The sequence below is a fragment of the Silurus meridionalis genome, chromosome 12 (genome assembly GCF_014805685.1).
Source record: "Silurus meridionalis isolate SWU-2019-XX chromosome 12, ASM1480568v1, whole genome shotgun sequence".
NCBI lineage: Eukaryota > Metazoa > Chordata > Actinopteri > Siluriformes > Siluridae > Silurus > Silurus meridionalis.
Window position 1 is genome coordinate 23378504 of NC_060895.1, and position 27392 is coordinate 23405895.

At 41.9% G+C, this 27392-nt stretch overlaps 2 protein-coding genes across 4 annotated transcripts; both read left to right on the top strand.

Moving 5' to 3' along the window:
- Positions 1–1488: 1488 nt before the first annotated feature.
- Positions 1489–4037, top strand: rhoga (ras homolog family member Ga). 3 transcript variants are annotated; one of them, XM_046862297.1, is made up of 3 exons: positions 1489–1910; positions 1984–2049; positions 3187–4037. In XM_046862297.1, exon 3 carries the CDS (start codon positions 3210–3212, stop codon positions 3780–3782), a length of 573 nt encoding a protein of 190 aa, XP_046718253.1. In that variant the 5' UTR covers positions 1489–1910; positions 1984–2049; positions 3187–3209; the 3' UTR covers positions 3783–4037. The 3 variants fall into 3 exon arrangements, with proteins under 3 accessions (XP_046718253.1, XP_046718252.1, XP_046718251.1); XM_046862296.1 differs by having other exon boundaries at positions 1984–2027; XM_046862295.1 differs by lacking the exon at positions 1984–2049 and having other exon boundaries at positions 1500–1910.
- A 10647-nt stretch (positions 4038–14684) lies between these two features.
- Positions 14685–15641, top strand: LOC124394323 (olfactory receptor 51I2-like). The gene has a single exon (XM_046862463.1). The coding sequence runs from the start codon at positions 14685–14687 to the stop codon at positions 15639–15641; it is 957 nt and encodes a 318-aa protein (XP_046718419.1).
- Positions 15642–27392: the final 11751 nt, after the last annotated feature.

Genomic DNA, 27392 nt, shown 5'->3' on the forward strand with positions numbered 1-27392 from the left:
CCCAAAGGACGCTAATAGAGACAATGGGAAGAGGGTCAAACATGAATGAAAACACTAGTATTTAGTCATATCCACCAGATTAAAGTGACTTGTAATGTTATTTACAAAATGTATTTAATTTGATTTTATAAACTAAAACTACTTAGTCATTATAAGTGGATTAAACAATAAAAAAAAAATCACCTTGTTCAAGATGGATTATTATTTATATAAATATTATTTATATTTCTCATTCGATTTTAAACATAGACCCGAGTTTTATGTGATAAAAAAACTAATTTAAGTAATCTGAAGAAGAATTAACTGATTTAAAACAAATATATTTAAAAAAGAAAGAAAGAATAACACCAGCTAAATAAAAGTTGGACTCGTTTTGTGTAAATTCAGTAGACCTGGCAACACCGACTGCAGCGGTCTCTTTACGCTTCTTTTCTAACCCCACCCCCTAGTTGTGATTGGATTGTAGCGGCCGGATTACTTGATCATGATTGGCTAGTCGTTGATACTGTCTGATTGGACGAGTGCTGATGTGTATGAAGCGCCACCCAAAGTGCGGGTTAGAAGTAAAACTCCTGCACATCGTGTGTTGGACTGCAGGGCAGAAGTTTAGTGTGAAATGCTGCCATCTGCTGGACAGGTGATAAAATGACAACAGGATTTCAGGTTTCCTAAAAAAGAGTATTGATCATAAAAATGATTTAAATATTTCTAATTTATAAATAGAAGTATGTCTGGGGAACTGAATATACAATATATGGCCAGAAGTTTTGGGATACCTAAGCATAAGATTGGCTTCTTTCTGAACATCTAATTCCACATTTAGTCCACACTTGCTGTTGCAATAAGCTCCACTCTTCTGGGAAGATATGCCACTGGATTTTGTGTAAGATTCATTCAGCCACAATGGTATTAGTATGATCAGGTAATTCATCTCAAAGGTGTTCAATAGGGTTGATGGTCAGATAGCAGGAGATCATCCACTCCAACCCATGTAGCTTCATGGAGCGAGCTTTGGTTCAACAGGTTCGGGTTCAAGTACAGAGAACGTTTCATGCTACTTCATCCAAAGACATCTATATCATTGTTTAGCTCTGTGTGGTAACAGGTTGGGGAAAGAAGCACACATGGCTGGAAGGGTCGGGTGTCCGAATCGTGTCGTATCATTTGTCTTGGTGCTCCAGGTAACACGCAGTTGAGCTCATTTCATTCACTGAATTTCAGGTACTTTTTTTTTTTTCCCCAAAACTGTGTAAAATGTATAAGAATAGATTTAAAAAAATAGTAGGAGGTTAATAAATGTCCACTAAAAACACATACATACACACATACATTGTTTTGTTCTTTCTATTTTAGCGTAATTTGCTGAACCATGTTCAGGATGTGTGCTAATATCCTGAATATGACACAACAAACACCCCCCCCCACACACACACACACACACACACACACACACACACACACACACACCTCCTCCTTCCTTCGATACACAGTTAAAACCACATGAGCATCATTTACAGCTACAATCCAGCTCTTTTTCAGCTCTTTTTCTAACCAGTAAACACACACAACATGCTCCTTGTGCTCTCACCAGACACTGTAGACAGTCACTAATAATTTCTTTTGCCCTACTTATCTTTGCACCAGTTATTTTGCAATCGGGTTCACGCACATTCAGAGACTTAAAAAAAAAAAAAAAAAAAGAAAAAATCCTTGTGAGACAGAACGCTTCCTCAAAAACGACCTCGTTACTCAGTTCACCACAAGGTTTCTGTTTAGAAGACACAAGTGAATGTAGCTGACATGGCTGTATAGCAGCGTGGGTGAGAAGGAGTACATTTACCATCCGAGGATTGGATCCCGCACTGATAAAACGCAGTACGCTAGAGATACAAGGACCACCGTGCACTGGGGTATGTTCCAGCTCTCAGACATTACTTATTATATACGTGTAGATGTCATTATATTGTATTCATTCCATTTTAGCTTTACGTAGAGCTGAGGAAGGATGAACGAGGGCCAGGAGTGGGGTGAGAATCAAAAAAATGACATGTATTTATCTCCTAATTGATTTTATTTTATTTTTATGATGTCAAATGACCAAAACTTTGCAAGCAGAAGCCACTTATATGTTTGCATGTCAAAAAATACTTTTTTTTCCCCCTGCAGTTTATTAAACCTTCAAAGAATAAACATTGTCATTATTTCACTGTTGAACACATTTAACAACAAATCCAAGCAGCGTATCATAAACGCAAGAACGATAACAATAACCGTTCTTGCGTTTCTGATACACAACCTGGATTTGTTGTTAAATGTGTTTACGTGGGCATGTTGCCAGACGTTTAGAGGCACTGTTTTTATTGTTTCATGGATTGAAATTTTAAAGAATCAGCTGTTTGGACATCAAGTTAAAAGTTCCTTCCACCACCTTGGTGCCAGAACCGAGAGTCTGGAAGCATGTCTTCCTTGTACACTGAGAGATGGTGTGACCAGTATGCAGTGGTTGAGGTCTGGAGGGAGTGTGGTTCAGTGTGGGGGTGAGATAAGTGCTGCGAGGTAGCAGTGTGCTGATCTGTTTTTGGCTTTGTAGGCAAGCATCAGGGTTACAGATCTGATGTGGGCAGCTACAGGAAGCCGGTGGAGGGAGTGGAGCAGTGGGTGGTGTTTGTGTGAAGCTACGGTAGGAAGGTTAAAAAACAAGCCATGCAGCTGCATTCTGTTTCAGTTGCAGAAAGCTTTTAGAAGCAGAGCAGGAAAGAATAGGCAAAATATCTGATCAGAATCCATCAGTGTTTTCATTCAACATTCTGGCGTTACTCTGAGAAGGTTATATGGGTTAGTATGTGTGTTTCAAAAGCAACATTACTTAACATCTGCACACATCTTCTGCTTGCAATCTTCTATCTTCCACCTTGCCTCACCCTGCCCTGTCCTGCACAATGTTTTACTAGATGGTCTGCGATCTCAGAATATGTCTTAGTTAATGTCATTTATCATCACAAACTGCTGCAGAGTGGATTAGAATTTCTAATTAGGAATGGATGTTTGCTCTAATTTTAGATTGTGGACTTTAGGGCATTGATCAGATGAATTAATGACCTATATATTTTTTTTAAATAATACAATTAAAAGTGATTTCCTCTCACAAACCCTGAACCTCTAACTATAAACACTGGCCTTTTTCAGGTGTCTGAAGCAGCTGGATCAAAATGCAAAGCATTAAGTGTGTGGTGGTTGGAGATGGAGCTGTAGGAAAGACCTGCCTTTTGATATCCTACACCACCAACGCATTTCCCAAGGAGTACATCCCCACCGTGTTTGACAACTACAGCTCGGAGATCACAGTGCAGTCCAACCCCTACTGTCTGAATCTATGGGACACGGCGGGTCAGGAAGCGTACGACCGTCTGCGCACCATATCGTACCCGCAGACCAACGTCTTCATCGTCTGCTTCTCTATCTCCAGCATGACCTCTTTTGAGAACATCAAGCTAAAGTGGTATCCTGAGGTATCGAAACACTGCCCCAATGTACCCATTCTGCTGGTAGGAACCAAAAAAGATCACAGACAAGATCCGGAAATTTTGCAAAAATTAAAGGAACAGAAACAGAGTCTGGTCACTCAGCAGCAGGGAAAAGCGCTGGCTGAAGAAATCAGGGCTGTTGAGTACCTCGAGTGCTCAGCTCTCAACCAAGATGGGGTGAAGGAGGTATTCATAAAGGCAGTCGAAGCCTTTCTGAACCCAAAGCCCGTGCGTAGAAAGATCTGCGTGTTTTTATAAACATTTTATTGGAGTATTTTTTGGGTTTTTTTTACTGAAGAGGGTTTAAGACTTTCTAAAAACCTGAGCTCCTGTATTTTAAAGTACTTCCCATTTATTAAAATAGTGTGAATAATTAGATTAGAAGAGGAAGTGTTTAAAATAGTCTCAAGGTTTATATATATATATTAGGGGTGTAACGATACACAAAATTCACATTTCGGTAAGTACATCGGTTTTTAAGTCAGGATTCGGTACAATTTCGGTAGGGGGGGGGGGGTGCAAAACATAAAATTGCTTGTCATTTTCTATTAACACAATTTATTGTTATTAATACTTGTGATCATCATTTGTACAGTTTACATTTAAAATGTCTAATAAAATGCCCGCTTGGTTTAATAATATATAAATTAATATTTATAAAAAAAAAAAAAGAATAAATAAAATTACTGCAGTACACTTTTTTTTATTAAATTGACTAATTAATCAATGCCACAAATTAAACAAATGAAAAAATAAAAAAATTTAAATAGTTTACATTTGGGTAATACAGTGTGTGTGTGTGTGTGTGTGTGTGTGTGTGTGTGTGTGTGTGTGTGTGTTATATTTATTATTAATTTTTCTAAAGATATGATCTACTTTTTTACTGTTATACTTATTTCAGTAAACTTTAACAAATGTCTTCATTCCTTCCATCCTTCATTCATTTATTTACTCCCTTTGATATGTGACATTGTCAGGATTTTCTCCTTTTAAGAGAAATTTTCAAAGCTGTACATTAAACGCTAAAGAATCCATAGTGCTAGCGTTAGCCGTTAACCAGGAAGTGGCGCTAGCGCTATTGATTCTTTAGCGTTTTCATGCATGTGCCGTACGGAGTGAGCAGCCACAGTGACACTGCGCTAACTCTAGTCTCGTTGTTGTGTATGTTTTCAAGTTTAAAAATCATTTTTTATGAAAAAGCACAAAGTGTAAGGCAAAGACTAAACAAACTTGCGGTCCGCCACTTAATACATTCCTAAGGAAACTATGTCTCGATAAGATTTCGGTACGAATATTTGTACCTTTACACCCTTAATATATATATATATATATATATATATATATATATATATATATATATATATATACATATACATACATACATACATATATAAAGATATATGTTAAAGTATTAAAGCAGATTTCAAAGATTTTTTTCATGAACATAAAGATTTGTGAATGTGTGAATTCTGGCTCTGAAAGTTCCTCAGCTACATCTCTCCAGTTCATCATTGTGATAAACTAGACATGTGCATTGGGCTTTATTTCTCTAAATCTCACACACGGAGTCATTATTATTATTTTAACTGGTTGAATTTCCCCAAAATAATACACTAATATAAAAACACCACAACCCTGAGCAGAGAGTTACTAAGAATGCAAACAAAAAGGTTTTGTCACACAGGCTTTAAGTATGACGAGATCCCAGCCTTCACGCGTTTCTCTATTCTCGAATGCCCTGTGCACACAACTGACAAGCTTTTCTCTTTCTAAGAAAAACTGTCTTATGTCCTATGACCATGTCCCGTGATTTGTAACAAAACACGCAGAAAATTAGTCACTGCTGAATTTTTGGATTTTGTTGCTGAATCATTGGAAGAATGGATGTAAATAGTTTGTTAGTCATCAGCTGTGGTGCTGTTGGAGTGTCCAGTATCTGCAGTAGCTCTCATGATTGTGTGTAATACGTCTTCACCTGAAAAGTGCATTTTATCATGTCACAAACGTGTCGAAATACATGACTTCTGTGTAATCGCTTTAGACTCTATATGGAGTACTGGGACACATGAAATTTTTGTCCATATGCGTTTCTTCTCTAAACAGTTACGCCAAGTTTGGTGGCACACAATTGTATAGAATGTCCTTGAAAGAAAAGAAGAAAAAAAAGAAGAACTGTGCTTCATACTAGTCACATGTACATTCAAGAACAGTGAAACTCTTTCATCGCATATCCCAGTGATGTTAGGAAGCTGGGGTAAGAGCGCAGGGTGAGCAATGATACAGCGCCCCCTGGAGCACTGAGGGTTAAGGGCTTTGCTCAAAAGCGCCAAAGTGGCAGCTTGGCGATACCAGGGTTTAAAACCCAACCGTATTATCAGTAACCCAGAGCCTTAACCACTGAGCTACCCCTCCCCCAGGATGTGGTGGCATGAAATATTTCCTTTACTTCAAATAGGAAAAACCAAACCTGTTCCACCACAACGGCACCCCCGTGCACAAAGACCGCTCCATAAAGATCTTGAATCGCCTGCTATAGAGCTCTGAACGCTGACTGCACCCCAGGCCTCCTCACCCCAACTACATCAGTACCTACATTTTCTAACACCATTGTGGCTGAATGAATTTCACACAAATCTCCACAAGCAAACTCCAAAAATCTCAAGAAAATAAAAATGTAAAAATCACAGGGTTCTTGTTCAAAAGTCTGGTCAAGTCGGCTTTCATGGTCATTCCAACCCTAGAGATTACAGCACGTATCGAAACCTTGCAACTTCACCCAAAACCGGAGTGTTACGTACATAAAAACAACAAAAACCAACACAAGTTCACACAGAATTCTTTGAATGCTGATTCAGTTGTTTTCAGACACAATGCCTAAAATGGAGAACTTAACATGTCATACCTCATTGCCAAAGCATAGGGTAGAGATTCAGACTGATATGAAAGAGGAACTCGGTTGAGTCTTCTGATCACTGGAAATGAATAAGCTAGTTTCTCTTACCGCAAAAAGCTGACTACAAGGCGAGAGCACGGAAAAAGAAAAAACCTTTAACCATTAAGAAGCCTCACAGGAAGACAGTTTTTATATATATATATATATATATATATATATATATAGTTATATAATACTAAATATGAAAGTAATAACGGCTCTATTTTGAATTCGTAAAAAGAAAACTACAAAATTGTTTCGATCAGAAATGGCGTGCGACAATATACTTTATATCAATGAAATGTATTATCATTTATAATCAGGAAATTTAGTACAATGGTACCAAAACCTGGTACCTATGAGATCCCAGTCTGGATACACTCATTAGATCCTCTTTACTCTGCAATTTCTAGGAAAGTGCACTAAATAAATACTATTACCTCAGAAACATGTATGAAAATAGTGATCACTGTTTGAATCATTAACATAACACATGGTAAGAGTTTGCTAGTCATCGTGATTCCGAGACATTAACAATAATATTTGTGGAAAAAATAAAAAACGCTTACATTTTAGGCTTCCTGGAAAGATTTATTTTATTATTATTGAATTTTTTATGGAAAAAAAAAAAATTACAATTTAATATTTGACCTTACTGGCAAAGTCGCTCCAAAATTAATCCAATCAATTAATAATTATAGTTTAAAAATGTAATTATTATTTTTGTAATAAAATTATAGTTTTAAATGAATAGATAAAATCATGTAGAACCCATTTTTGTTAACCCTTATGAAGTTATTAATTTTATTTTATCATAAGGTTCCAGTGATAATTTCTTGATTAAGGAGTCACACAATCAGACATTACACACAACCTCTGCTCCTGAAAGCCGTACAGAAATTAAATCATGGATTAATAAAATAAACATACATAAAATAATGTTATTTCTGAGAAATGCAGTGAAATTCAGAAATGTGGTCAACCTCATGTTACCTGGCACTACAGAATACACTATATTGACAAAGGTTTTGGGACATCTGACCTTTCCAGCCATGTGTGTTTCTTTGCCACACCGTTAGCACAAAGTTCTAAGCGCACAATTGTACAGGATGTCTATACAAAGGATGTCTTCAAAAAGCACAATTTTGTCTGTAAAGTGTACATCGGGTTAATATAATTAACAGGTTTGTGAGGTAATATCATGAGATTAACCTCACAGTTTTGAAAAGCAGTGGACATTTCAATTTTTTTCTTTTTTAAACATGAACTTAATCTACTCAGAACCACAATTTTATCCATTTAAACATTGCTGATTCTCTGTTAATATTTTTACTATTAGGTACTACGAGTCCAGTAAATTAAAAGAGCGTCATACATGAAGTGTAAAATTATCTTTTCTCTGTAAAAATCCACGATCTGTGAGGTTTTTAAGTTTCTTTTAGAAATATTAGGTGCCACACATGGAATCCACAAGTGGTTCTGACTGCTGAGCAGAAGTTTGAGAGGCCCTTAACCCTCATCTGCTAAATGTATGTATGAGATAATTGTAGGCCTGTTATGTAAAGGTATCTCACAATATTAAGGTCCTTTTTCAAAGCCCACAGAAGTGGCAGCTTAGTGGTGACAAGATTTAAAATTGAAACCTTCTGATCAACATCTTAACCACCATCACCTTCCACTTCACAACATTACAAATGTTGAGTTTGCAGATCTTTAAATACTCACACCTTTTTACACCTCTTTACAAAGTGCTGGTCCTGGTTACCTCACTGACATTAGTGTCAAGCGCTCAAACTCTTTTTCATTTCTTATCCATTTTTATTGTTGCATAGTCAAGAATCTTTGTTGATCACCTGACTCGACTACATCTGTGAGCCTGTTTGGCTTCATGGCCTTGTGCTTATGGAATTTAGCAAATCTAACTCTGAATTTTTAGACCCTTAATCACCAGGATATTATCCACTGATAATATCCAAACTCTGCTTTGTTCTTTCAGAATAAAATAAAAAATGCTAGTGTTGCAATGGTTGTTTAGAGACCAGTTTCTCTTCCTTTTTCTCAAATCAAACTGAGACTGAGGCGATCTGTTAGTCTTAGTAGTATCAAGTGTGTGTGTGTGTGTGTGTGTGTGTGTGTGTGTGAGAGAGAGAGAGAGAGAGAGAGAGAGAGAGAGAGAGTGTACTCCCGCCTAGTGGCCACAGCTTTGCATTACACCTTGAGCTTTAACTTCAATCTATTACATAAAGGTCATTTATCAATTCTATACATTTATTTGACACACTGATTGATATGGAATTTAACCACAAAAAGGTACACTGTCCACTGACAAAAACACCAGACTTTACCACCCATATGTGCTTCTTCTGCAAACTGTTGCCACAAAGTTGGAGGCACAAAATTATATGTCTTTAAAAGGAGTAGCATGAAATATTCCCTTCACATTAACTAAGAGATCCAAATCTGTTCCAGCATAGAAGTGACCATGTGCACAAAGCTAGCTCCATGAAGATATGCTTTCCATGGGTTGGAAGATGTAGGAGGTCCTGATTGTCCTGCTATAGGGCCTATGAACCCCATTGTATACTTTTGGATGAATGTGAATGCTGAAACGCTCCGTCCTCTACATCTACATTTTTCAAACCAACCACCCTTACCACATCCATCAACAACCTCCTTGGTCTCCCTCTTTTTTTATTCTTCCTGGCAGCTCCATCCTCAGTCGGCCTGTCCATCACCACTGCAAACAGGAAAGGGCTCAGAGCCGATCTTTGGTTCAATACAACCTCCACCTTCAACCAGCCTGTCATTCCTACTGCACACTTCACTGCTGTCACACTGTCCTCATACATGTCCTGCACCACCCTCACATACTTCTCTGACACACCTGACTTCCTTATACAATACCACAACTCCTCTCTCCACCCTGTCGTACGCTTTCTCTAAATCCACAAACACACAATGCAATTCCTTCTGACCTTCTCTATACTTCTCCATCAACATTCTTAAAGCAAATAAGGCATCTGTGGTGCTCTTCCTCGGTATGAAACCATACTGTTGCTCACAGATTGTCACCTCTTCTCTCAGCCTGACTTCCACTACTCTTTCCCATAACTTCATGGTGTGACTGAACTTTATTCCCCTGTAGTTACTGCAGGTCTGCACATCTCCCTTATTCTTAAGAACTAGTACCAGCAAACTCTTTCTCCGTTCCTCAGGCATCCTCTCACCTTCCAGAATCTGGTTAAACATTTTTTGCCATCGCTCAGAAACATCTCCATGCTTCTACTGGTATGTCATCTGGTCCAACCAACTTTCCACTCTTCATCTCCTTAATAGCTACTCTCACTACCTCCTTAATAATCCTATCCACTTCCTGCTTCAACATCTCCACTTCATCCAACCTTCTAGCTCTTTAATTTTCCTCATTCATCAGCTGCTTAAAATACTCCCTCCATCTTCTCAACACACTCTCTTCACTAGTCAACGCACTTTCATCTTCATTCTTTATTGCTCTAACTTGCAGCACATCCTTCCCAGCTCGGTCCCTCTGCCTGGACAAACAGTAGAACATTTCTGGATGGTGTTTCTGTCTCAGTGTGTACAGCAGTCAAAGACCTTGGTGTAATTTTTGACACTAGTCTTTCCTTTGAGGCTCGTTTAAATGACATTGTGGGGATCACTTTTTTCACCTTAGAAATATTGCAAATTAAAAATGTGATGACGTTACATGATGCAGAAAAACTAGTTCATGCTTTTGTTACATCGAGATTAGACTACTGTAATTATTTACTGTCTGGGTGTTTAAATAAGTGCATAAATAGGTTTCAGTTAGTCCAGAATGCAGTAGCAAGACTCCTCACTAGATTTAGAAAATATGACCACATCAGTCCTGTTTTAATCAGTCTATACTGCTCCCAATCAAATCTTGCATTGATTACAAAATACTACTAATGATGTATAAAGCACTTCACGGTCTCAACCTGCAGTATCTGAGTGAACTTCTGTAGCAATATGATCCCCATTCCTACTTAGACCAAAAGGTGCAGGCTATTAGTTGGTATGTGAAATAATGAAAACTGGTCTGGAGGGATCAGGGATGTAGAGTGTTGTGTGAACTGGGATATTTGTATGTTGTCGTCCCCTCACTCTCACGTTCACTCAGGTTTGTTAACAGTGGTGTGGCGGGTCGTCTCTTATCCCTGATATCCTTTATGTCTGTGTTACCTTCTGGCTCTTCCTTTTAGTTATGTCACCCCTCTTCTCTCTATCTCTCTCTCTCTCTCTCTCTCTCTCTCTCTCTCTCTCTCTCTCTCTCTCTCTCTCTCTCTCTCTCTGTCAAGATAAACATGCTCCTGAGATTCCAGTGACCAGTGTTTGTGCCCCTCTCCTCAAATCTTTCCGCTTTGTCCTGGCCTCTGGATGGTGTTCTCTTTGTTTGGATACCAGTCTGTGCAGCAGGGGATGGTTTTCATTAATGCCCAGAGGAGCCATGAAATGTAACACAGGAGCTTTGAGGATGAATTTGGACTGTACTTAATGTCAACAGTCTGATACACTGACACAGGACTATAGTTTGCATCTGATCACCATCACTGCACACCTCAACATCGTTTAACTGTAATAAATGGACATTCGTTGCAACCCAGATGAGGATGAGGTTCCCTCTTGAGTCTGGTTTCTCTCAAGGTCTCTTCCTTATGCCATCTCAGGGAGATTTTCTTTCCACGGTCGCCACCGGCTCGCTCATAAACATACACTTATAAAGAACATCTTATTAATTTTTATCATCGCATTAAAGCTGCTTTGAGACAATGTTCATTGTTAAAAGTGCTATACAAATAAAAATGAATTGAATTGTATTTTCTTTTGCTTTAGCCACATCCCTCTACACCTGCTGCCGCATCTCCTTGTACTCCTGCCTACTTTTCTCAACTCACTGCCAATCTCAATCCTGTTTCTCCAACCTCTTCTCCTTATGCTTTCTGCACTTCCTCATTCCACCACCACGTCTCTTTGTCTTCCTTTCTATTTCCAGATGTCAAACCAAGTACTTTTCTAGCTGTCTCCCTTATCACTTCTGCAGTAGTGTCCCAATAATCCAGCACTTCTTCATCACCACCGAGCCCCTGTCTGAACTCTTCCCTGAACCTTACACTACAGCCTTCCTCCATCAGTTTCCACCATCTTATTTTTTCAGTTGTCAGTCTCCTCCTCTTCTTCACCTCTAAAACCATCCTACAGTCTAGCTACACTGTCTCCCGCCAAACACCTTACAGTCTCCAATCTACTTCAGGTTGCATCTCCTACATAAAACATAGTCCACCTGTGTGCGTCTTCCTCCACTCTCATACGTCACCCTATGATTCTTCTTAAAATAAGTGTTCACCACTGCCATTTCCATCCTTTTAGCAAAATCTACCACCATTTGCCCTTCCACATTTCTCTCCCATCACCTCCTCATCACCTTTGTTCCCTTCACCAACATGCCCATTGAAGTCTGCCCCCAATCACTAATATTTAATTCCAGGTTCACCTTCTACCACTTAATCTAACTCAGTCCAGAATTTTTCCTTCTCCTCCATCTCACAACCCACTTGTGAAGCATAGGCACTAATTACATTAATCATGTTTATCACCCTATCAGAAACTCTTATCTCCTAAACTACACTCTTACTGTACTCTTCCTTCAGAATCACTCCTACACCATTTCTCTTTCCATCCACACCATTATAGAACAGTTTAAACCCATCTCTAATGTTCCTGGCCTTACTTCCTTTCCACTTGATCTCCTGAACACACAACATATCTACCTTTCTCCTCTCCATCATATCAGCTATCTCTCTCCCTTTATGTCAGCCTGCTTGAGCACTTCCGGCATTGCCACCTCCACTCCTGAGGAACCGCCCCCTTGCAACCGGCTATGAGATAATGGCCTCTAAATTGCAAACACATATAAGGATGCCAAAAACCTCTAATCTGTGCCAGATTGTCTTAAAGGCTTGCCCTGATTACACTCCAGCGTATTCTCTGAAATATTTAAACCTCAGTTACTGAACTGTTTCCGCCGTGCTTCTCACCTCCGGCCTCCCTACTGCACCTGTTTTCACCCAGCCCTTGCTCCACCCACCGGCACCTCAGCTATGTGTGAACCTCAGCTCACGCTGCCAGCACGATTTTCAGGTGACCCAGACTCCTGCCGTTCTTTCACTATGCAGTGCGATCTGATTTTCAGTATGCAGCCCTCTGAATTTGGTACGGAGTGCTCTAAAGTGGCCTACGTCATTTCCCTCCTGTCAGGTCGAGCCCTAAGGTGGGCCACCGTGGAGAGGGAAAGCCAATCGAGCATTTTCTGCCAATCTCCATGCCGAGATGCCGCCCACTCCCTGATCTCAGCCACACAGATACATCACTCTGTGGCCGAATTTGCGGCTGACTTCCACACCCATGCCATTGACAGCTTATGGGATCACATGGCACTTTATGACACTTTCCTACAGGGCCTCTCCCCTGCCGTTAAGGACAAACTTGCCGCTCGTTATCCACTCCAGGATATGGATTCTTTGATCTCCATGGCTACACGCATCGATCAGCTTATAAGCGAGCTAAGAGTGCACTGGCTTGTGCAACCCTAATGGCTCGGTTAAGCAAATTATATATAACCCAACAAAATCACTTCATCTGCATTAAAGTCTGACCTGACCATTAATGAAACCATTAAAGTCCAGGTCCAAAATAAGAATGTATCTTTTACAAATACAGGTGCAAACAAACACTCTCACCATCTATTCTTATGTGATGCTGATATACATACAATGTCAGAAATGCGGGTGAGTGGAAAGACCCAAATGCAAGATGCCACAGGTGTAAGATAAAAAACTAATTAATAAAGAGGCAGGGGGTGAATCACAGGGCAAAGAACCCAAAATCCAAAAGCCAAAACCGAAAAAAACAGTCTTCGATCCAAATACCGGGAAAACAGGGTGATGCAGGGAAGACAAAAATCAGAAGAGAAAAAAACAGTCCAAATATCCAAGAGCCAGCAAACAGAACAACAAAGAGGCAAGGCAAAAACCTGTTCAGAGTTCAAACCAGAACAAGGGAGGCAGAGCAGAACAGGGATCAGGAACAGGAACCAGAACAGGCTCATTCAGTTCATTATTGCTCATTATTGGAAAAATAATCAATCCAACGATTGTAGTATCAGGGTATCAGGCTGCAACATACCAATATGTGTGTGTATATATATATATATATATATATATATATATATATATATATATATATATATATATATATATATATATATATATATACACCAATATGCTTTACTTTTAGGATTGTTTTTGTGCAGGTAATGATAGGAGCTTGAAAAACACCTGTACAATTTCCACTTAAGGTCATGCCTTGGTCATTACTTTGTTTCCCTGCTTTGCTATGGATTTCACAACTCCATCCTGCTCTATTGAGAATGTTGCTCCACCACCCTATGCAGCCGTGGTGGCTTAGTGAATAGGCCCCAACCATCTCTGCTCCCGGGGCATTGTCTCGTCTAGTACTGAGATAGAGTACAGTGATGTCCATGTAGCAGCAATTGCATGCATGTAAGAAATGCCCTTAGCTTAGTGATGATCTGCAACATGTGCATCATTTTGCATTTAGTCTGTTTCATGTGTGTGCATGGCATTTATGTACTCCCATCTTTTTTTAAATTGGGCCCTGCAGAGAACTTTACCGGATAAAGAACCTCACTAATAGGAACCAAAATTTCATGCAAAACAAGGCAAGGCATATTACATTATTTGATTGTCATTTTTTAAATTATATTATTGTAGTTATTTCAAATAGATATGCATGCACATCATCCTATTTAAATTACCTTTTCCCCCCACAGGCCACTTTTAGTTTTAAAGCTTAGAGATTTGCTCATACTGTCCCTTGTAACCTAGTTCACAACTGGGAGTTAAAAAAAAGGAGAAACACCTGAGCTGTGGGATTTAGCTGCAAATATTTTAGGTCACTGTGAAGATACCTGTGTGGTAACATTATACATCATCAACTCAGAGGTGTTCGGTTTGTGGGTTTTGTGATGCTGTAGCACATTTACTGAAGTCGTTTTTACTCCAGGTAAAAAGAAAGTCATAGCTGTTATAAAACAGAACAATTATTTTTCTATATTAAATGTGCTAACCATTATTTTGTTATATTATTTCCCAGGTTTAAAAGCTGCAATGGCCGAAAACCCATCTCTTCGTTACAATTTAACACGTTCCACAGCAATTCTGACCATGGAACCACTGGGCATACCACCATCCATAATGTTAGCCTTATTCATTTTTGCCATCATCACATATTGTCTAATTTTGCTTTTCCATTCTATGCTACTTGTGACTATTTCTGCAAAAAGGAATCTGCACGAGCCGATGTACATACTGCTGTTTAATTTGTCCTTATGTGACCTAATGGGAGCTACAGGTTTTTACCCTCAGCTGCTTTGCAGTATATTATTACAGAGTAGAGAAATCTCCTACCCTGCTTGTGTCTTACAAGGCATTCTTCTCCACCTCTATGGAACCGGATCTCTTTTATTTCTCACTGTTATGTCTTATGACCGATACATTGCTATTTGCGAACCTTTGAGATACCACAGTCTGATGACTCGAGGTACCTTGGTGAAATCTATATGCTTGGTCTGGGCCATCGATTTTGTTATGATCGGAGCTTTATTTGTGCTCACGCTGAGCAAAGAGATCTGCAGGACCAATATAGTAGACACGTACTGTAATAATCCGTCCTTAATGAAGCTAATCTGTGATGATGTGAGCGTGGTTAACATCTATGGCCTGTTTATTATCGCTCTCGTTCAAGGCTTTTCTGTGATGATGGTATCAATAACATACATAAAAATCTTGATAACGTGTCTTTCTACCAAACAGGCTAAATCTATAAGTAAGGCGATGCAAACGTGCGGGACACATTTAGTGGTTTTTCTGACTTTTGAGGTGAACATATTCTTACTGCTGGTTTCTCACAGGTTAGAAGCAGTATCTCCACATTTACGAAGAGCCTGCGGTGTCGCGATTGCTATTATTCCCCCGATTTTTAATCCTTTGATTTATGGGTTGAAAACAAAAGAAATACGTCAGACAGTGTTCAGGTTCTTACAGGAAAAGGTATCCTCAAGCTAACAGGAAACAATCCTAAAATAGTTTTTATGAATGTACTTCCTACTCTGAAATTATGATTAAAAGTAATAAAATATATTCGATTTTTTATATATATATATATATATATATATATATATATATATATATATATATATATATATATATATATTTCTGAATAGATTTAGCAGTATTTCTAGCTGACTGTTTAAATGTATGTACAAATATAAAACCAATTGTTATATTGACTGTAATAGGTTGCACAAATTGTCACGAGTCTCATCCCGTACATTAAAGCATGTGCTTAATGGAAGACTCTGAATTCTCAGATTCACGTGAATATATTTTATATTTTTATTTTATATTTGACATCAGTAAATGGTTTTCATTGCAAAAAAAAAAACCTAACACTAAAAAATAAGATTTAACAATGATAGATGATGTTTGGACCTTGCTGTTTTATTATATGAATGAAACACACTTCATGAGAGGCATGCTGAGCTGAAGCTTTGAAACCGATATGCTGCAATAAAAACTGGCCGTCTAAATAGTTTGCAAGTGTGCTGCAGGTATATACATATTTATCAAACTAAATACAGTTTATGAAGGAAGATTAGAATTTGCAATCACTTACTCCTGTTCTGTGCTCTTATAAATATCAGTATTAATAGTATAGTTATTATAGTTATTAGTTATGCTTAATTTCTTCATTAATATAATTTTTCACACAGATTTAACCCGATTTATTTGACTTTACAGGCGATAAGGTGCATTGTGTTGGTGGGTTTTAGAAAAAAAAAACAGACTACATGTCTAAAACAGTATGTATGAACTGTATGTATGAACTGTATGACTGTATGTATGAACTGTATGTATGAACTGTTGCATAATAGAGCACTTATGAGTTGAATGCACTTCTGTTGTAGGTACACAAACTGACTTCCATATCAACAACTAGCAAGCAGTAAAACTGAAATATCGCATGAACCAGTAAATAAACACTATTTTAATTTATTGGGTTTTTTTTATTATTATTATTATAAGCTGAAATGTTTTGTACATTTACTTAATTATTTGGAAGATTAAATCACACAGAATATTTTTATCCAATATTATGTTTCTGTACTGACTCATACAGTGGATAAAATGGGTTTTGTGTTGTAAGTCTATAATGTGATTTGGTTTGTTTGTGCTTTTTTACTCAATATTTTAACTCTTTCCTACACATGACAATGAAGGATTCGATCATATAATTGGAAATAAAGAGGCTAAATAAATAAGCAGGCATGTTCTGTAGTAAAGCATTTAATCCGTCACCTGCCCTTGAAAAAAAAGGCTTTTACTCGTCACATATAATTACAGCAATTGTAAAATTACTTCTTTGCATATCCCAGCGTGTAACAGGAGCAGAATCAAATGTTCGGCCATGATACCATGCCGCAGACAGAGATATGAGCCTTAATTATGAGCACAACACTGACAGCTTGGCAGTGCTGGAGCTTGAACCCCTAACCATCCCATCAGTGGCCAACCATTGAGCTACCTTTTCCCATACTGTATCATAGCTGACCTTGAACCAGGGTTTGAGGTGGCTCTCATCTAGCCTTAATAATGCATTACATAGAAAGTAGCTAGATTTAGTTTCGCCTGCTTTGTAAATCAATTTTATAAAATTGGCCTGATATGCCAGGGATGCTCTTTGGACCTTCTGCTAACAGTCCAGAGAAAAGTGCAGTCAACAAACACAAAAGTGTCACAGATCCTACATGAACACTAGACAAGGAAAATGAGCAGCCACCCAAACTGTCAGAAACGGGCAGGGACAGGGGTGTGACTGGAGTAAAAGTAGAGATATTCATGTTTTATAAGACTAGTAAAAGTTGAAGTACTGACTATACTTTATTACTCAAGTTTAAGTTAAGAAGTTTGTGCTCTAAAGTACTTAAGTAAAAAGTAGCATTAGTGTCACGCTGGCAACAGGACGTCATGTCATATTAATATATCAATATATTGTCAATCGATTAAAATATTTTATCGCAACTTAATCGCATATATATATATATATATATATATATATATATATATATATATATATATATATATATATATATACATTAACAAAGTATTTGTACTACGTTACTTCCCACCTCTGGGAATGGCAAACAGAGCAATAAAAAGCACAAACCAAAAAACAAGTCCAAAGTTCAAACCAGTAACAAGACAGGAACCAGAGCAGATGGAATAGACTCAAGTCTCAAGAAGGTCAAGAATAATCTCAGGGACTCGCCAAGATGGTAAAATAATCTGGCCCAGAGTAAATGTCTTTGGTACGATGGTGTATTAGGGCCAATATGGGATATAAAAAAATAACTGGAAGGAGATGGGCAGGAAATATCTAAATTTAAAACTTAAAAGTCAAAAATATTAAGAAAAAAAAAAACTCCCAAAGTTACGAGAAATAAACAAGATTTTGGTGTTTGAATTAAAAAATTTGTGGGGGGTTTTTCTATCAAAAAATAAAAATGCATATGTACTTTGCAAGGTTGGTCAGACGTCACTTGTTTTGCATTATGCCTGGAGTGGAAGATCTAATAAAACTTTACTTTTGCCTTGGATTTAGCAACAAGGAAATACTATTTTAGCCCACAATTTAGTTTCCAAGAAAATTTATAGCCACAAGAAACAACAATTTCCTGCAACAGACTCAGTCACTCCTCTACACATGTCCAAAACATCTCAATCTCTCCTCCCTCACCTTGTCTCCAAAACATCCTACATGCACTGTCCCTCTAATAAACTCATTTCTAATCCTGTCCATCGTCGTCACTTCCAACAAAAACCTCAACATCTTTAGCTCTGCTACCTCCAGCTCCACCTCCTGTCTTTTACTCAATGCCACTGTCTCTAAACTGTACAAAATCTCAGGTCTCACCACAGTCCTATAAACTTTCCCTTTTACTCTCACAGATTAGATTAGGTTAGATTCACCTTTATTGTCATTACACATGTACAAGTACAAGGCAACGAAATGCAAATACTCATAAATCACTTCTGCTATCACTCTTCTCCACCCACTCCACCCTGCCTGCACTCTTTTCTTCACTTCTCTAACACACTCTCCATTACATTGCACTGTTGACCCCAGGTACCTGAACTCCTCCACCTTCTCCACCTCTTCTCCCTGTAACCACACCCCTCCACTGCCCTCCCTCTCATTCACACACATGTACTCTGTCTTACACTGACTGACTTTCATTCCCAGCATGTATCTCCACCTCTCCAGGCTCTTCTCAACCTGCTCCCTACTCTCACCACAAATCACAATATCATCCACGAACATCATAGTCCATGGAGACTCCTGTCTGACCTTGTCTGTCAACCTGTCCATCATCATTGCAAACAGAAAGGGTTTAGAGCCGATCCTTGATGCAGTCCAACCTTCACCTTTAACCAGCCTGTCGTTCCTACTGCACACTTCACTGCTGTCCCACTGTCCTCATACATGTCCTGAACCACCCTCACATACTTCTCTGACACAGCTGACTTCCTCATACAATACCACAACTCCTCTCTTCACCCTGTATTGCGCTTTCACTGAATTCACAAACACACAATGCAACTCCTTCTGACCTTCTCTATACTTCTGAATCAACATCCTCAAGGCAAATAATGCATCTGTGGTTCTCTTTTTTGGCATGAAATCCTACTGTTGCTCACAGATGGTCACCTTTTCTCTCAGCCTGGCTTCCACTACTCTTTCCCATAACTTCATGGTGTGACTGATCAACTTTATTCCACATCTCCCTTATTCTTAAAGATTTGTACCAGCACACTCCTTCTCCATTCCTCAGGCATCCTCTCACCTTCCAAAATCTTGTTGAACAATCTGGTTAAAAACTCCACTGCCATCTTTCCTAAACATCTCCACGCTTCTACTGATATGTCATCTGGTCCTACCAGCTTTCCACTCTTCATCCTCTTAATCGCTGCTCTCACTTCCTCCTTACAAATCCTATGCACTTCCTGCTTCACCATCTCCACATCATCCAACCTTCTCTAGCTCTCATTGTCCTCATTCATCAGCTGCTCAAAATACTCCCTTCATCCTCTGAACACACTCTCCTCACTAGTCAACACATTTCCAGCTCCATCCTTTATTGTACTAACTTGCAGCACATCCCAGCTCGGTTCCTCTGCCGGGCCAATCTGTACAAATCCTTTTCTCCTTCCTTAGTGTCCAACTTCTCATACAGCTCCTCATATGCCTTTTCCTTGCCACATCCCTCTTCCCCTGCTGCCGCATCTCCTCGTACTCCTGCCTACTTTGCTCATCACTCTGTCGATCTCAATTCTGTTTCTCCAACCTCTTTCTCCTTATGCTCTCCGGCACTTCCTCATTCCACCACATCTCTTTGTCTTCCTTTTTATTTTCAGATGTCACACCAAGTACCTTTCTAGCTGTCCCCCTTATCACTTCTGCAGTAGTTGCCCAATAATCCAGCACCTCTTCACCACCACCGAGCCTCTGTCTGACCTCTTCCCTAAATCTCACACTACAGTCTTCCTCCTTCAGTTTCTGCCATCTTATTCTTCTTTCAGTCTTCACGCTCCTCTTCTTCTTCTTCACCTCCAAAACCATCCTACAGACCACCATCCGATGCCGTCTAGCTACACTGTCCCCTACCAACACCTTACAGTCTCCGATCTCCTTCAGGTTGCATCTCCTACATAGAACATTGTCCACCTGTGTGAAACTTCCTTCACTCTTATAAGTCACCCTCTGCTCCTTCTTCTTCCTAAAATACGTATTCACCACTGCCATTTTCATCCTTTTAGCAAAATCTACCACAATTTCCCTTCCACATTCCTCTCCTTAAGGCCATACCTACCCATCACCACCTAATTACCTCTGTTCCCATTCACCAACATGCCCATTAAAGTCTGCCCCAATCACCAATCGTTCATTCCCAGGTACACCTTGGAAAATGGAGGAAAAATAAATTGGAGGTATTTAGAATTGCGTATAAAGACAGTATGCTCAGCTACAGACAGGCTCTAAAAGCTGCTAGAGCTGAACGCCTGAGCAAACTCATAGAAAACAACAATAACAATCTTTTCTTTTTTTTACTGTACTAGAAAAGGTTCTTTTCTAGTACAGTAGCTAAATTAACAACAAATCACGTATCTGAACAATGTGTTCCATCACAGTTTAGTAGTGAGGATTTTATGAATTTCTTGACTGAAAAATTTATAGTATTAGAAAAACTATTGTGGAGGTTCAACATCTGACAGCGTCTAATAATCCAATCGTATATAAAACTTCACAAATACACTGCTTTACATGTACAGGACAGGAAGGGCTATATAATGTTATTACCGAAGCCAAATCAACAACATGTCTGTTAGATCCTATTCCTACTAAACTACTGAAAGAAGTGTTACATACAGCTAGTGAGCCTTTTCTGAATATTATTAACTCCTCACTATTTTTAGGTCACGTCCCTAAACCCCTCAAGTTAGCAGTTATTAGGTCCCTAAAAAGATACAAGATGGCGGCGTGGCAGTAGCTCGCAGCGGCCGCTCCGGACCCAAAATGGTGCTACTTTCACTTTGTAGCCCACCTTACGCAACACTTGGACATCGGAGCGACCTCGGCGTGCTTCGAGAACCAGGCCTCCAGACCTCGCGGTTGCCTGCGGCAGATGGACGGAGGGCGAATCGAAAGCGCTGCACGAGGAAGCGGAAACGCGAAAAGCGAGCCATCTCTACTGCTGGCAAATGTCTGCTCCCTGGACAATAAATAGGACTACATCAGACTCCAACAAGCTACTGGGCGTGAGTACAGACACTGCTGCGTCTCTGTGTTCACTGAGAAGTGGCTGAGCGACAGAGTTCCTGTTAGGCGAGGTACGGAGGCGGAAGCCGGAGTAACGGCAAACATAAACTTTATTCAGCAAAAGGCAGAGCCAACACAAAATACCCGTGCAGATCGGTATAATCCGGCAAACGGCAGTTCAATGATAACATCCACGGTGCGTTAAGGAGGAAGTCAAGTCAAGTCAAGTCAAGTGGCTTTTATTGTCATTTTTACTATACACAGTGGTACACAGTACACAGTAAAAACGAAACAACGTTCCTCCGGAACCCTGGTGCTACACAAAAACAACAAAACAACATAAAGTGCATCGAGTGCAGCCTGGTGCAAACAGTGCAAACAAAAGAACAGTACAGACAGACAGAGTGCAGACAGACAACACAAGACAAGACAAAAGACAAAACCAAGTATAGCGCCGACTAGTAAACCTACTGTATACTTACATATACAGTACTGTGTGAGGTGAATGTAAGAACTATACCCAGGAGAAAATACAAACAGAAAGAGCAATGTAGTGCAAAAACAGCAGCAAGGAGGTGCAAAGACAGCATGTAAACATTATACTGTAGTATAAAAGGTGCAAAAACAGCATGTAAACATTGTACTGAATATAAACATTGTACTGAATATAGTATAAATAATAATAAATATATAAATGGTGATGGAGTGGATCGAGATGAGTGATGAATGTGTTTAGTCCAGGTTGTACAGTTCAGTTCAGTAACAGTAACACACAGTGAGTGTGTGTGTGTGTGCGTGTGTAAGTGAGTGTGTGTGAGTGTGTGTGAGTTCTGTTCAGTTCTGTGTGTTGAGAAGCCTGATGGCTTGTGGGAAGAAACTGTTACACAGTCTTGTTGTTGCGGCCGAATGCTTGAACCGTTTTCCTGATGGTAGGAGGGTGAAGTATGCGTGTGACGGTGTGTGTGATCGTCCACAATGCTGTGTGCTGCGGATGCAGCGTGTGGTGTAAATGTCCATGATAGAGGGAGAGACTCCGATGATCTTCTCAGCTGTCCTCACTATCCTCTGTAGGGTCTTGCGATCCGAGACGGTGCAATTCCCAAACCAGGCAGTGATGCAGCTGCTCAAAGTGCGGCACGGGGAAAGCGACGGGGAAGCGTCGGTAGTCCGAGGTGCTCTGGGGAAGGCAAACGCGGCCGTGGAGTGAGCGAGGAGTCCGGGAGAAGAAGGCATGTAGCGGGAGAAGCATAAACGCGAATACACACCACCATGAACCTACCCTGGAGCCCTGGAGTGGAGCGACACCCTCGGCGGAGACCGGAGGCGGAGAGACGACCCCCCTGGAGACCTGGAGTGGAGCGACGCCCTCGGTGGAGACTGAAGGTGGAGAGACGACCCCCACAGAGACCAGGAGCGGAGCGACGACCTCTGCGGAGACTGAAGGCAGAGAGACGCCATCCACGGAGCTCTGGAGCAGGCTGACACCCTCGGTGGAGACTGGAGGCGGAGAGATACCCACAGCGGAGACCAGAGGTGGAGTGCTGCCCTCAGCGGAGACCGGGAACAGAGCCACGCCCTCAGCGAAAACCGGCAGCTGAGCGACTTCCCCTGCGGTGGTCTGGAGCTGAGAGGCGGTAACCCTGGAGACCTGAAAAGGCATGATGTCCCTGGCGGCAACCTGGAACGGATCGACGTTACCCAGGAAGGTCAGGAACGGGACCTCATCACCCACGGGGACCTGGAGTGGAGAGACAACCTTGGTGACTACCGGAAGCAGGGCAGAGCTCTCGACGGGCTTACCGGCTGGAAGGCCCTCTGGATGGAGCCCGGAGATGGAGCGATGCCCTTGACGGACCACAGAGGCTGAGTGATGACCTCGGCAGGGTTCATCGGTGTGACTTCACCCTCCAGGGAGCTCAGGAGCGACCTGTCTTCGTCCAGGGAGCTTGGAGGCAGGATGTCACCGTGAGAGGGGTCCTGAGGTGAGCCGTCACCGAGGGAGGAGCTCATGAGCAAGATGTCACCGTGGGAGGAGCTCAGGAGTGGGACGTCACCGTGGGAGACTGTGGGGCGAGCCGTCGCCTGCGGATGAAGCCCGGGGCAGCGGTTCGACATCCCTTTCGCAGTCCCGGAACTGAGGTGAGTGCTCTGGGGACCCCTTGGGAAAAGAGGAGGTCTGTGATGTAGCTTCGCCTTCAGAGTGCTCGTGGGGCGAGCCGTTACTTCTTGGGAGACTGTGGGGCGAGCCGTCGCCTTTGGATGAAGCCAGGGATGAAGCAGTCTCGGGGCTGAGTGGAGAGCTCTGGGGAACGAGAGGTGGCATTGCCTTCAGGGAGACTGTGGGGCGAACTGTCGCCTTCGGTGGAACCCGGGGGCAACGGGACGACTTCTTTCGCAGTCTCGGAGGTGAGTTGTGTGCTCCGGGATCCCATTGGATGAAGAGGTATTCTCGGGGATGCGTTGGCGTGGAACCGGGCTCTCCTTGGGACGCTGGCGCGGAACCGAGTTCCTCTTGAGACCCTGGAACGGAGCTGAGCTTTCCCGGGAGTCCTGGGACGGAACCGAGCTCTCCTTGGGAATCAGGAGCGAAGAGGAGCTCACGTCAGGGACCGGGAGCGGAGCCGAGCTCTCATCAGGGACCTGGAGCGGAACGGAGCTCTCTTCAGGGACCTGGAGCGGAACGGAGCTCTCTTCGGAGACCTGGAGCGAGGCGGAGATCTCCGGGAAATCCTGGGACGGAGCCAAGCTCTCTTGGAGGTCCTGGAACGGAGCCGAGCATTCACGGAGGTCCTGGGGCCAAACGGAGCTCTCCTCGGGACATGGGAACGGAGAGGAGCTCTCCATGGACACCTGGAATGAAGCTGGACCAACCCGAAGGTTTTGGAGCAGAATGGAGAGCTCCTGGAGGTCCTGGAATGAAATGGAGCCAGCCTGGATTTCCTGGAGCAAGGCGGAGATCCCTTGGAGGACCTTCGGCGGAGCGGAGCTATCCTGGAGGGCCTGGAGCAGCGCGGTGACCTCCTGGAAACTCTGATGAGGAATGGCGTTCTCAGAAGCAGGGGAGAGGAGATGGAAATCAGCCGTGGTTATCCCGAGTTCCCTGGTGAGAAGCTGGAGGAACCGGGCGCATGAGCTGACTTTGCCCTCAGTCGTGCTCCACAGCTCTCTGGCAAGGGAGAGAGATTCCTCAGTCAGAAGAGACATGTGGAGGGCGATTTTCGCTTCTTCTGTGGGATAACTGGCTGGGTTCAACTCCACGTATTTTTTTTTTTGTCCGTAAATTCCTTTTCAATGGTCCGTTATTCTGTTAGGCGAGGTACAGAGGCGGAAGCCGTAGTTACGGCAAACATAAACTTTATTCAGCAAAAAGCAGAGCCAGCGGCAGTTCAATGATAACATCCACGGTGCGTTGAGGAGGAAGCGCGGCACGGGGAAAGCGACGGGGAAGCGTCGGTAGTCCGAGGTGCGCTGGGGAAGGCAAACGCGGCCGTGGAGTGAGCGAGGAGTCCGGGAGAAGAAGGCATGTAGCGGGAGAAGCATAAACACAACACACACCACCATGAACCTACTCGACCACGCATGAACGTACAATAACGGACAGGGAGTGTGGGTGAGTGAGCGGTTTATATGGAGGCTGGGAATGAGTAGATAACGCGCTTCAGCTGTGCATGATTTGCGCTGCGAGCTTGGGAGCGCGGAGGCAATGACAGCCTCTGAAGGAGGCGTGGCAGGTGGATTCCTGACAGTTCCGGACGCCGCTGTTCAGCTGGACGGACTAGCTGCGTTCTGTGCCGACAAAATGTTGAAGTGCCACAGTCGCCATGACTTGCTCATCAGGGATAAATACACACCATTCACCTTAACTGTTAACTGTTGACAAGCTTCCGGTGACGTAGCTTCCTGTGTTTGACTTGTTTGCCGCGAGTTCCGTGTTTGTATTTGTTTGTTTGTGTTTTTCTCTTTTAATAATCCTAAATTGTTTCTGTCTTCCTGACTTGTGACTGTAGTCAGTTAAACTCGACTACCACTATATCTTCTCTCACTTTATCATATTTGTGCATCTTAACTCTGTTCGTGATTATAAGCACTATGCCGGCTGTGTGTCTGACTTTGAGCACAGGTCAGGACTCATTCGATTTGCAAACGGTGGCGTTGGAGATGGAGGTTTTGGAGAAACAGATTCGCGAGCTGCATCAAAAGCATGCCCGGCTGCGAGAGCGGAAAGCGGCGCTGGAAACATCCCGGGCGGACGCGCACTCGTCCCAGGTAAATTCCCGGGTTGAACCCAACGCTCCCAGCACCTACAACTCCGGCAAAGGTGCAACACGAACCCTGGATGCGGCAGCGGCGGAAGAGACAAGCCAAGCCCCGGTCGAAGACGTCTCCCCCACCACCACTACGGGCCTTCGAGATCTCGACCGAGAACCGCTTCACCCCTCTCCGCGAGCCGGAACACGACACTGTGATTCTCGGAGATTCCATCGTCGGCATGTCCGCGCTACCGGAGCTAAAGGTAAGGTGCACACTCGCTGTTTTCCTGGTGCTCGTGTTCTTGATGTCGCTGCGCAGGTACCCGCGATCCTGAAGGAGAACTTCGGAGCGGTTGTTCTTCATGCCGGAACGAACGACACCAGGCTGAGGCAAACAGAGATCTTAAAGAGGGATTTCAGGATCCTGGTGGAGACAGTACGCAGCACATCACCCACAACGAGGATCATAGTGTCAGGACCTCTTCCCACTTACCAGCGAGGGGCTGAGAAGTTTAGTAGACTTTTAGCTCTAAATGAATGGTTACAGTCATGGTGTCGAGAACATAAACTTCTCTTTGTTAATAACTGGAACTGTTTCTGGGGCGTCCTAGGTTCTTCCGCCCTGATGGCCTGCACCCCAGCAGAGTTGGAGCAGCAGTGCTATCAGATAACATCTCTAGGATACTTCACACCATCTGACTGGTAAGACATCAGGAAATCTTCGACAATGAGAACACGCATACTACAGACCAAATAGTTACAAGTTCACACAGCCCAGTTTATAGAAACCGTATCTATTCCTCGTGTAGTAAAACCAAGAATTAAATACACAAGATCCAGAAACAATCTCATTGCAGTTAAAACTGAAAAATGCCAGATAAGCAAACACCAAAAAGTTCTAAAGTTTGGTCTTTTAAACATTAGATCACTTGCACCCAAAGCACTGATTGTAAATGAGATGATCACAGAGAATAATCTCGATGCACTCTGTCTCACTGAGACCTGGATTAAACCAGGTGATTATATGGGTCTAAGCAGTCGACACCGTCAGGATATGTTTATAAGCATGAGCCCCGTCAGACTGGTCGTGGGGGGGTGTAGGAACCATTTATACTGCCTCTCTTAATGTTAGTCAGATGTTAGGATTCAGCTTTAAATCATTTGAAGTGCTCGTTCTTCAAGTTGTACTTTCAGACAGACATAGAAAACTCGCTCTGGTCACCGTGTACAGTCCCCAGGGCCCTACGCTGATTTTCTTCAAGAGTTTGCTTGTTTTCTTTCAGACCTCTTGATCAATTTTGATAAAGTGCTGCTTGTAGGAGATTTTAATATTCATGTAGATGATGTAAACGATGCTCTAGGATTATCATTTGTTGACCTATTAAACTCTTTTGGGGTTAAACAAAACGTCACCAGACCAACTCATCGCTTTAACCACACATTAGACTTAATAATATCCCACGGAGCAGACGTCACTGATATAGATATTTTACCTCAGAGTGATGACATCACAGACCATTACCTCATACTGTACACACTACCGGTAGAGCAGATTAGCCATGTTGCACCACGCTATCGACTTGGTAGGACTATTGTTCCAACCACTAAGGACAGATTCATAAATAACCTGCCTGATTTATCTCAATTTCTCACTAAACCCATAACTACTAATGATCTTGATGAAATGAC

Coding starts and splice junctions, on each gene's coding strand:
- rhoga (XM_046862297.1), top strand. CDS start 3,210: ATGCAAAGCATTAAGTGTGTGGTGGTTGGAGATGGAGCTGTAGGAAAG.
- LOC124394323 (XM_046862463.1), top strand. CDS start 14,685: ATGGCCGAAAACCCATCTCTTCGTTACAATTTAACACGTTCCACAGCA.